We start from the raw sequence: 12,530 nt of genomic DNA, 5'->3' as shown, positions 1-12,530 counted from the left end.
ACTGGCTGCAGCTTAACGCGTTTCACTGGGCGCATCATAACGCGTTTTACTGGGCAAGTGGGCGGGATGCAGGATAGGTGGTCAGCTCTCCCTGCAATGCAGGGTAACTTACCAAAATGAGTGAGTCTCTCAGACATTCCAGGAGAGAAGACAACTGTTCTTGTGATGCAACAGTGTGAGGGGGGACGTGGGAAGCATTGTCTGCCAAAAACTGCACATAAGAGCAGCTTATCCATATATTATGTAGTTATATGCCGTAAGACGTAGGTATAAAGAACTCTGTAAAGCTAAACAACAAAATCTTGAGTACGTTACATATTTCTTAACTACTATCCATTGCGGAGCCCCACCACGTCTCGCCATGAAGCAGCAAGGTCAGCTTCCTGTACTATCTAAAAAAAACAATGAGAATTTAAAAAAAAAGTCATGTGAAGGGAAATGTTTGCGCTCTCCCTCCAAGCAGGACTCCGACACAGACATGTGGCCGATTTAACCGCTTAAAGTCACACACACCCTTAGGGTGTGCAGAGCTGGCAAACTGCAGAACACGCGTCTTGTCAATAAATAACGTCTAATGCTAAAGATCTGTTTCAGAAATGAATAGTGCATGTCCTTTACCTACCAGCAGGAACTACTGATATATATATCCTTAAAGCTACGCAAATCTCCGCAGCCCTGTTAGTATATTCAGGCCTGTACATTCAGCTTCTCATAGCGCAATGCTGAGAAATAGCGCCACAGGCAGTTTGATAAATGCTGCAACTACAGCGCCGGCACCTATGGCCAATTCTTTCCTGTCAGAGATGCCTGCTGTCAAACCCCCCCACCCACCACCACCCCCCCACCCCTCACTGAGCATAACTCTTGCGGCATCCGTCATCGATAATTCATCACGACGCTTGCACAGTGCGACTCCGATGCCTGCGCAGTACATGTGCGTTCCATAACTGTAGACTGCAAGCTCCAATGGGACAGATACTGATATGAATGACAAAAAAAACTACCCGTAGAGCGCTGCGCCATATGCCGGCGCTATATAAAGGACAATAAATGTGCGTTTACATGAAACACAGCCAAATACAGCCACCCGTTTTGATCTCCTCCACATCTGTTTCCTGCAAAAACGTACAAGAAGGAAATATTCTTTGCTTTAAAGGCGCAACTTTGCTTTGTGCGTCAGCTGCGATCTGCGTCCCTTTATTTTTTCTATAATGGATATTCCCCGCCGCCCATGATCTGGTCTCTGCGTGATAAAAGCAATGGACATATCAATGGTGGCACACGTGGTCGGCAAATTCCTCAGCCGCGGCGCACCGGTTTCATGAAACCCCAACTGTTCTGCTGTTATTCATAATCTAGTTTCCTCTCTCATAAAAGAGACCTTTAGCTGCGCTTTCCTTCTTTTTTTTTTTTTTTCCTGGTGCCTCTGAAACAGCTGCTCTCACTGTTGTATCCTGAGTGATGATGAGGTCCTGAAAGTGTTTTCTTGTAACAGATGGCCAGGAGAGAGCTGGGGAGCATGCCAGCAAAATACTGGGGAATGTGCCAAATCCTGCAGTGACTGAGTGTTTTGGGTTCCAGCTCGCGTGCCTTTCCCCTGCCCTCTGCCCTAAGTGGCGCCAGTAGGACTTCCCAACTAGCACTCCGAACATCTGGAGTCTGAGACTGCCAGAGAGACAGAGGGGAGGGGGGCTGTGTGCTGCAGCTTAGCCCTCTGCTCCTGACAACACACTGCCTGGGAGAAGACAAGAAGAAGAGGAGAAAGGAGGGGGGGAGAAAAAGAAAAAAGCAAAACAATAAAAAAAAAAAAAAGGTCTATGGAACCTTGCAAGCTTACTTAACAGCTGCGGTCAAACACAAGATACATATACGCCCGCTGTTACAGGATCTGAGGTTAGAAATTGTGGCGAGCCATCACACCGCCGTATAAATACACACATTTTTATGCATGCACCTCATTATTTATATACGATAATTATATAGAGATGGGGTGCGCTGAGGGGAAGGAAAAAAAAAAGACATAAAATGCCTTTAGCGCACTCTGTTTTTTTCAATGGCCTCTTTGGAACATTACAAGTCGCTTTATGATAAAGCTATTGTTGGTGAATATGGTGTTTCTGCATATTACTCGCATGCAGGGAAGGGAGTAACATTGATATAGTCGGTGGCAACCGCCACCGGCACTAACCCTTCGCCTGGCGGTATGTACGCCTGTTCAACAAGTATCACAGTACACTAACCGTTCTGGTATGATGGGAAGAGATGAAAATCCTTTAGAAAATGCTTCATGCTTTAACACAGCTATTTTTTAATTAGGTAAAAAAAAATTTTTTATCTTTCTTTTTTTAAAGTGATTTTTATCTGTCTTTTTTTTAGCAATTAGAAAACTGAATGCTGAAATCTGGGCCGTGAAGTGGCAAGAGAGAGCGACAATCCCCGCTACCGGACGGTATTGGGCGGTTTGTATTTTTGATGAACGGTGTCAATATAAAAAGTCATACTTGTGACCACTGCGCAAGCCCACGAGCAGGCTGACATTAGCGCAAAACGACAGAGACACTGGCCCGGCGAATCGTTAACGTATCCTTTACCTATCCATGCCAGTATCGCTGGGAAAAGCTGCCCTGATGATATCTTTTTAATAAATGCAGGCAATGTAGGCTATTATATTAAAATTCCAGTTATCGCTGCAACAATTAACATTTAAACAGATAGGCCCCTTGTTGAGATACATAAATACATCTTATTATTATTGCATTTTTGTATATTCATCAATTCACCGTACTGTATGCCGTATGTACTTTGACAGACTAATTGCACTCGGTTACTCGGACATTAGAGATTTCCTATGTACTGTACGGCCTGGTGAAAGGATTGCCTGCTGACACCTTACTGCAGAAAGCGAATTAAGGTCTCAAGCACATACTGATGTGCCACTGAGATCAAAGCAACTCCACTGCCAGAACCACCGAGCCCAGGACCCATCAGGCAGAAGCTAATCTTACGATGATACACTAAGCAGCAGGTAGCTGTATAGAGATGAAACGCGTTGCCTCGCTCCCTACATCCTCTCTTGTGTGTGCTATCTCTCCTGTCCTCCTGTGCCCAGACCTTCAACTCTCTTCCAGCACAAACACCGACAGTCGTCGTAAAGAACAGACTCCAACACGGCTTGTCAGATATAGGGGCAGATGTATTAAGCCTGGAGAAGAGATAAAGCAGTGATAAGTGGAAGGTGATAATGCACCAGCCAATCATTACAGGTTTGAAAAATGACAGGAGCTGATTGGCTGGTGCGTTATCACTTTCCACTTATCACTGCTTTATCACTCCTCCAGGCTTAATACATCTGCCCCATAATTCTTTGCACAACTTTGGGGGGAAAAAAAGAAATGTAAATTAAGTGCAGAGATGGGGACAGCGCCCTCCAGCTGCCGTCCGGATCAGCTGGGCAGAAAGGGTCTTAGGGGCAGATGTATTACATACAGAGTCAGGAGATGAAGCGTCGGGGCAATTTATGATGCTGCTATACTGCCTGCTACCAGTGCACTGTGCATAGGTGGCCATAAGGACGCACGTGTGCTTATATGGTGTGGACATAATCATACAGTACCCTTAAGCATCAATAAGTAATGGCCGTATCAGGAAATGCCCCCATACCACACTAGGAAAATGTGCCCACAGCAGTCACCAGTATCACTGATGGGAACAAGCACTTTGGGCTGTAGACCCTGTTAGTTTAGTCCCACACATGGCATTTGCACAAGCCGTGGTGACAGACCATATCAGTTATCTATTGCGACCTACACTACTACACCAACAAGTGAGCATTGCCCAGTGTAAGGAACTGTTTATGCTCTGCCACCCGGCTATGGCACCCTGCTCGGTGGCGCTCTGGAACCATCCTGATAAGGCTGGCTGCTGGCACCACACGGTGATCTGCAGTGGGGCGCTTGCTTTGCCTCACACTTCAAAGGACTGCACAAACCTGGAGTATGCAGCTCCGACCACCGATGCCTGTGCTGATAATGTATTCCCCTTCGTGTTCCATGCAGACATCACCTCAGAAGCGTAGGCACATCTACAGTACAGATAAAGCATCACTAACTTCAGATGTCTCGGGGATCTATGTACTAAGCCTTGGAGAGAGATAAAGTACCTGCCAATCAGCTCCTAACTACCATGACAGGAGCTGATTGGTTGTTACTTCATCTCCGTCTACTTTATCTCTCGCCAAGGCTTAGTACATAGACCCCGGACCCTGAGGGGCTGATTTTGAGTTGGACTCAAAGTGACTGTATTTGTCGGTAGTCATAGAAACAAGGGCTCATGCACAGATGCCATGTTCCTGTGACTTTTCTATGTGAAAATGGCCGCCGCATCGCTTTCCTGGTGATTTGTGCAGCGCCAATGCAGTACTCCGGAGAGGTGAGTATTAAACATGGCTGCAGGGTGTGCCCGTGCAACCATTATAGATACACCACTGAACGGAAGCCTGATTACCAGCTTATGCTAATGTCAATTTCTGTAGTGCTGATGCCCAGTGATTTTACACCAACCGCCACAATGACCATGATCAGTATCAGCAATGCAGCAGTGCTATGATAGGTGGAAGAGATCCCTTCTCCGTACATGTGACTCAGAATCACACAGAGCTTTAGAGACACGCCACTCCCACATGTGTGGCAACAGGTCTGTGTGAGCGCTTTGTTGATATCCAGTTCCCACCCCAAGATGCCCGTTCCACGCTAAGTCAGACCCACCAAAGATCACTCTCTATGGGGGTCATTCCGTGTTGATCGCTAGCTGCCGTTGTTCGCAGCGCAGCGATCAGGCTAAAGATCTGCATTTCTGCGCATGTGTATGCTCCGCAATGCGCACCCGCGACGTACGGGTACAAAGCTCTTTGTGGTTGTGCTCAGGTTCTAGCGAAGTTTTCCTTCGCACTGGCGGCCGCAAGAAGATTGACAGGAAGGGGGCGTTTCTGGGTGTCAACTGGCCGTTTTCAGGGAGTGTTTGCAAAAACGCAGACGTGTCTGAAAAAACGCAGGCGTGTCTGAAAAAACGCAGGCGTGGCCGGGCGTTCGATGGGCGGGTGTGTGACGTCAAATCCGGACACGAATAGGCTGAAGTGATCGCAAGCGCTGAGTAGGTTCAGAGCTACTCAGAAACTGCACAAACTGTTTTTGCAGAGCTCGGCTGCACATGCGTTCGCACTTCTGCTAAGCTAAAATACACTCCCAGTGGGCGGCGGCATAGCGTTTGCACGGCTGCTAAAACTAGCTGGCGAGCGATCAACTCAGAATGACCCCCTATGTGCTGTATGCAATTTGCGTGTGTGCAGAGAGATCTGTCCAACTCAGGACCAGACCCTAAAGCTCTTGTAAAACATGCCCCAACTACCATTCCACTTTCTCTGCTCTCCTCTTTCAGCAATGCTAGCCCCAACCCTACACAACCAGGGCAGTCCTGCATGTTTGTACATATATTGTGTAGGGAATGATCCCTCCGCTGGAAACGGACGTTGTGCACGTGCGGACAGCGGGACCACACATGCACAGAAGCCCCGGCAGCCCCGGCCCTTACAACACATCGCAGGGACGGGCTCCCTGCGATGATAATACATACACTCAAAGTAATATTGCGCCCAGATTGCAGTGAAAACGCGATTAATGATAACTGGGCCCCTAACAAGTTCCTGCCATTGGCAGCAGAGACATGTAAATTGTGTTATTCATTTTGGATGTGAGCATTTCTTTTGCATGTGGTCCATGGGATAAAAATAATTAAAACCAAGTAATAGAACAGAGGGAAGGCCCAGCTGGTTATATGCTCATTGCAGGCTACAAGCAAGCGCCTGTGAAATGTGAGACCATGATATAAGCCCCTATGTCTGGGTCGGTGCCTGATAGCATTATATGGCTCTCATGGGACCAGCATTTACAGGAAGAAAATTACTTTTTTTTTTTTTTATAAACTAGTATTTCTTTTCTCTTCATAAGGGCAGCATGGTGTCGTAATGGTGAGCTTTGCTGCCTCGCAGCACTGAGGTCATGGGTTCAATTCCAACCAGATCCCTATCTGTGTGGGGTTTCTATGTTCTCCTCAGGGTCTGTACGGATTTCCCTCAGGTGCTCCTGTTTCCTGCCACAATCCAAAAACATCCTGTAGGTAAACTGGCAATTGACAAAAATGAACCCTAGCGTGTATGTGTGTCTATATGGATTGTAATAAAAAAATATTTCGCGAAAGACACTAGTATATACTATCCTATATATTTTAGATCACTTAACATTTGTGAATAACGCTGTTTTTCATGTAATAATGGACCAGTTTAACTTATTGAGGCAGAAAACAAAACATCTCCCCCCCAACATAAAAACAACCATCTAATTATATCAAATCCTAATAATATAAGGCAGACGTTGCTCCTCAACTCTATGGGGGGAATTCAAGTGTATTGTGCGCCAGCAGCCACAAGATGGCACAGGCGGAGCAATTCAATTGTTGCTCCGTTTGAGCACGCACAGCCGTCGGCGCTGACATTACTGTTATGTTGTTCCGACATGACGGGCTGGTAACTAGTACAGAAATAAGCTGTACCCCTACAAAATAAAACTTTTTTTTATTAACGCTCACAGATAATCAGGGGTTAAAGTGAGCTGGAACGGAGCGGAACTGCGTTCCATCAGTTCCATTTGGAGACGGAATGCAGTTCCGTCTCCCCTAACCCGATGTGTGCCCGGCACCGCAGGGAGATGTCGGGCGCCCGCTGAGATTGTGTTACCAGCGGGCGCCCGGCTCTCTCTCCAGAGCGGAAGCCGGATGCAGGAGCTCACCACTGAGCTCCGGCTTCCGCCTCTGTCAGTGTGCGCTACCCATAGTGCCGAGGAGTGGACGCCAGGAGGACTGCAGCGGTCAGACGCGGGAGCAGGGCTTGGTGAGTAATGTGTTTTTTTTTAAATATGTTTGAATGTAAGCGGCGCATCTACTGGGGGCTAACTACATGGGGGCTAACTACTGGTGGCAAACTACTTGGGGGCTAACTACTTAGGGTAGAGGCGGCAAGACTTTTGGAGTCGGCGATCTACTTTGAAAGCTAAAAAGCTTTTGTGATCTACCTAGGAGGAATAATAGCGTGCAAAAAAAAGAGCGTGGTATAACAAAAAGTGGGCATGGTATAACAAAAAAAGGGACGTAGCCTTGCTGCACAGAGTGTAATGACTGCCTCACACAAAATAACACATTGGCCCCCACAGGTAAAAACCTCAAACACATATGCCCCCACAGTGCCAGATACACATATGCCCCCACAGTGCCATGTGCCCACAGTGCCAGATATGCCCCCACAGTGCCAGATACAGATATGCCCCCACAGTGCCAGATACAGATATGCCCCCACAGTGCCATGTGCCCACAGTGCCAGATATGCCCCCACAGTGCCAGATTACAGATATGCCCCCACAGTGCCAGATATGCCCCCACAGTGCATTGTGCCCACAGTGCCAGATAAGCCCCCACAGTGCCAGATATGCCCCCACAGTGCCAGATATGCCCCCACAGTGCCAGATACAGATATGCCCCCACAGCGCCAGATTACAGATATGCCCCCACAGTGCCATGTGCCCACAGTGCCAGATATGCCCCCACAGTGCCAGATACAGATATGCCCCACAGTGCCAGATATGCCCCCACAGTGCCATGTGCCCACAGTGCCAGATATGCCCTCACAGTGCCATGTGCCCACAGTGCCAGATATGCCCCCACAGTGCCAGATATGCCCCCACAGTGCCAGATACAGATATGCCCCCACAGTGCCATGTGCCCACAGTGCCAGATATGCCCCCACAGCGCCAGATTACAGATATGCCCCCACAGTGCCATGTGCCCAGTGCCAGATATGCCCCCACAGTGCCAGATACAGATATGCCCCCACAGTGCCATGTGCCCACAGTGCCAGATATGCCCCCACAGTGCCAGATTACAGATATGCCCCTACAGTGCCAGATATGCCCCCACAGTGCCAGATATGCCCCCACAGTGCCATGTGCCCACAGTGCCAGACATGCCCTCACAGTGCCATGTGCCCACAGTGCCAGATATGCCCCCACAGTGCCAGATATGCCCCCACAGTGCCATACAGATATGCCCCCACAGTGCCATGTGCCCACAGTGCCAGATATACCCCCACAGCGCCAGATTACAGATATGCCCCCACAGTGCCAGATATGCCCCCACAGTGCCATGTGCCCACAGTGCCAGGTATGCCCCCACAGTGCCGGATACAGATATGCCCCCATAGTGCCAGATATGACCCCACAGCGCCAGATTACAGATATGCCCCCACAGTGCCATGTGCCCACAGTGCCAGATATGCCCCCACAGTGCCAGATATGCCCCCACAGTGCCATGTGCCCACAGAGCCAGATATGCCCCCAGTGCCACATATGACCCCACAGTGCCAGATATGCCCCACATTGCCAGATATGCCCCCCACTGAGCCATGTGCCCACAATGCCAGATATGCCCCCATAGTAGAGCTCACCGGAGTGGAGAGCGCAGCGCGCGCTTCTCCTGCCTGCCGCCCTGCTTTTCAGTCTGATCTCCGGCGGTGACGGCAGCGTGTATAGTTCAAATCAGGCGTCGGTCCGCGAGCTCTCATTGGCTAACGAACCTGCACCTGATTTGAGCCATACACTCGGCCGTCACTGCCGCAGACCAGACTGAGGAGGCAGAGCGGCAGGCAGGAGAGGCGCGGCTTCGGGTGGCTGGGCGGCGGATCGCGATCGACTGGTCGCATGTCCGCGATCGACCAGTCGATCGCGATCGACTGTTTGGCAACCCCTGACTTAGGGGCTAATTACATAGGGGCTAACTACTGGGGGGAACTACATAGGGGCTAACTACTGGGGGCAAACTACATAGGGGCTAACTACGGGGGGTCGGGGTGGGCAAACTACATAGGGGCTAACTTCTGGGGGCTAAACTGCATGTGGGCTAGACTACTGGGGGTATTACCACTGGGGGGCTAAACTACAGGAGGTGGGGCTAAACTACTGGGGGCATAACTACAGGGGCTATAACTACAGGGGCATTACCACTGCGGGCTAAACTACAGGGGGGGGGGGGATAACTACTGGGCGCATTACCACTGGGGCTAAACTACAGGGGACTAAATGACTGGGGGCATTAATACAGGTGGCAATACTACTGGGGGTAATACTACAGAGGGGCATTACCACTAAGGTCGTTACTACTGGGGGCACTACTAATGAGGGCATTGTATAGGGGGCACTTCTTAAGCGGCATCACTCCTGGGTACATAAGGGGCACTACTACTGGGGGCATTGCATAAGGGGCACTACTTCTATGGGCTCCACATAAGGGGCACTATCACTGTGGGTACTATAACTACAGTGGACATTGCATAAGAGGCACCACTACTGTGGGCATTGTATAAGGGGTGCTACTGCTTTGGGCATTGTGTATTAGGGGTGCTACTACTGTGGGTATTATGTGTATTAGGGGTGCTACTACTGTGGGCATTATGTGTATTAGGGGTGCTACTACTGTGGGCATTGTATAAAGGGTGCTACTGCTGTGGGCATTATGTGTATTAGTGGTGCTACTACTGTGGGCATTATGTGTATTAGGGGTGCTAATACTGTGGGCATTGTGTAAGGGGTGCTACTGCTGTGGGCGTTATGTGTATTAGGGGTGCTACTACTGTGGGCATTACGTGTATTAGGGGTGCTACTGCTGTGGGCATTATGTGTATTAGGGGTGCTACTGCTGTGGGCATTATGTGTATCAGGGGTGCTACTACTGTGGGAATTATGTGTATTAGGGGTGCTACTACTGTGGACTTTGTGTATAAGGGGCATTAATGTGTGTTATAACATGAATAAGGGACACTAATATGTGGTGTAATGTGAATAAGATTGTGCTACTGTGTGGCATAATTTTAATTGGGGATACTATTGCGTGACCACGCCCCTTTATTTTTGAGACCACACCCCTTTTGGGGAGCGCGCGCCTACGGCACACGCAATCCCTTTATTATATGGGCGTCGGGAGGGGGGGGGGGGTGCAGTTCCACCACCTGTCTAGGACCACTTTAAGCACTGCAGATAATTATAAATAATTGCTGATGCTTTCACTGGAAAAAGGTGGGGGAATTTTTTGAGGCCTAAATACAATTAACTTAATAGTTTCAATGGCAAAAAAAAAACCCAGCACCAACGCTTACAAAAAAAAGGGGGGCTAAATGTAACGCTTCACTATCCGTTCCTATCAGAAAGTAATTCTAAATGACACATCGGGCTCTGAAGTTTCGATGCCTAAATGTAATAGCTTCATGTCTTGTCTCCACACTGCCAGCAAGTTTACCCAAGGAATAAAACCCAGGGACAATAAAGATGGAAGAGTGCCCCCCCTCCCAGTCGCTGCTAGAAGCATGACCGGCCTGTTAATCGTTGTGACAACAGATCCCGGAATCTACGGGGAGGTTCAAACCAAGTTTACAAACCTCCTTTTGTGACAATGCTCTGAGCACAAACATCAATCACTCTCTTCTTATTCAACCATGTTATTTTCCAAGAGGAAAACTGCCTGAACAGTTGGCTTCCTTTTTAACACGGCTTGATGATGATTTCATGTAATTGGTTCAGCGTTAAGTAACCTGGAGGAATGTGATTTAGTAATTAGACTCAGTTCTGTTTCCTTTAGATAGCCACACTTGGCTACGTGTCTTTAGATAAACCTGCAATTAGCTGCTACTTGTGGGAAAAGGCATTTAGAGAAAACGACTGGATGAGGACCCCAAAGGCCTGCAGAAGGAATTATGAGTCACACCGTTTTCACAGGATGGCCGGATTACCCCCCCCCCCAACAAACATCTGCGATTATTAAATCCGCTACACTGACAGGTTGAAAGAAGTTTTACCTGAGATCTATGAAGGGTTTTTAGCTAATAATACACGTATAATTTAGAATTAAATAAGCAACAAGGGTCACCCAAAGGTGACCCTTGAGCAGCACCCCCACTCCCCTCCACATCCTACCAAGAGGGTCTTCCCTCCTTCGAGACATCATCTACCCACTGATATTCTGCACTAGATAGCAAAGGCTCTGACGGTGTGTGGGGCCCCTGTGCACCACATAGCCTGAAGCAATTTGTAAATACGCCTATCAGTATTCAATGCATGTCGGATCCTCTCCGACGGACAGGGTCCGACAGTGCAGTATTCAATTAACGGACAATTCCGACAGGTTTTGCCCGTTTCCGACAATGTTGATCCGACTTTTTTCAATGTCGGATCAGCATTGTCGAAAACGGGCCCAAATCCTGTCGGAATCCGTCGCTAAATCGACAAAACACGTGAATCCGCGGCTAATCCGCCGATCCACGTGTTTTCTGACAAGTCGGAATTGCCGGCGAGTCGAAAAAACGGCAGTACCATTGAATAGGTCGAATCCTGATTTTACCAAAAAAAGTCGGAAACTGACGTCTTTCCAACTAGACGGCAGTACCGACTTCAATTAAATAGACTCGTATGACTGTATAACTCTACTGTAATTAACATTCTGGGGTAAATTTACTAAGACGGGAGTTCTATTTAAGATGGGATGTTGCCTATAGCAACCAATCAGATTCCAGGTATTATCTTCTAGAAGGTGCTAGATAAATGAGAAGTAGAATCTGATTGGTTGCTATCAGCAACACCCCATCTTAAATAGAACTCCCATCTCAGTAAATTTATCCCTCTGTGTTGAACCAACGCTGACCCGTTTCCACCCGCATAATAAGCCAAAGCGACTGGTGACTGTCATGTTCCCGTACAGCAGCGAACTAATTGTTCCTACATCCAGAAGACTTTCAGAGAACTTGTAACAATATATGGAATTGTTCTCCATAGAGTTCATTATCTGTGGGAATAATGATGTTGATTACAAAGCACGTAACATTTGCCTGTGGCAGTAACACATTTGGAAAGTGCGAATCCGGAATACAACAAAGAAGACATTTTATCCAGACTAATACAGAATCTCTGCTCCTTCTCCTCTATCCGGAAGAGGCGAGTAAAGGTTACGGCCGGGGTATGGGAAAATTTATGGTGCCATTTTCTTACCTTCCTTTTTTTCGACCTTCCTTCTGACTGTAATGTCCTAGTACATTGCTCTACGCACTCAGAGAAACTCAAGTTACTATGATCAGCAGTGTAGTCAAGGTCAGCCAGTCTGGCCAGAGAGAGGATATAGTTACAAGCTATTCTCAAGATGGCCAGTTTAGAGAGCTTCTGTCCGTAGGAATAGCACGGCACCTGCAATGAAAGTAAGGGAGTGTGTTAAATACCTGCAATATACCACTTCATAATATGCATAATATGTATGTATCACAAAAAGCTGCATAGTGGAAAAACATGTCTACTCAGTTAGAACTTCCATTCGAGAACTATTAGTTGTTCTCTTCTTACCAAGGAAATATGTTTGATTAGTTAAAGGCCACGCCTTATATTTTAAATACACAT

The 12,530-nt window shown here is 47.9% G+C and overlaps 1 protein-coding gene across 1 annotated transcript in view; it reads right to left on the bottom strand.

Moving 5' to 3' along the window:
- Positions 1 to 12,530, bottom strand: part of ATOH8 (atonal bHLH transcription factor 8) — a 43,462-nt gene that overhangs the window by 15,830 nt on the left and 15,102 nt on the right. Inside the window, exon 2 of the mRNA XM_063924968.1 lies at positions 12,132 to 12,323. Coding sequence (XP_063781038.1) covers positions 12,132 to 12,323 — 192 coding nt within the window. The remainder of the gene's footprint in view (positions 1 to 12,131; positions 12,324 to 12,530) is intronic.

Source organism: Pseudophryne corroboree, chromosome 1 (genome assembly GCF_028390025.1).
Source record: "Pseudophryne corroboree isolate aPseCor3 chromosome 1, aPseCor3.hap2, whole genome shotgun sequence".
Lineage (NCBI taxonomy): Eukaryota > Metazoa > Chordata > Amphibia > Anura > Myobatrachidae > Pseudophryne > Pseudophryne corroboree.
This window is presented reverse-complemented; position numbering and strand designations above follow the sequence as displayed.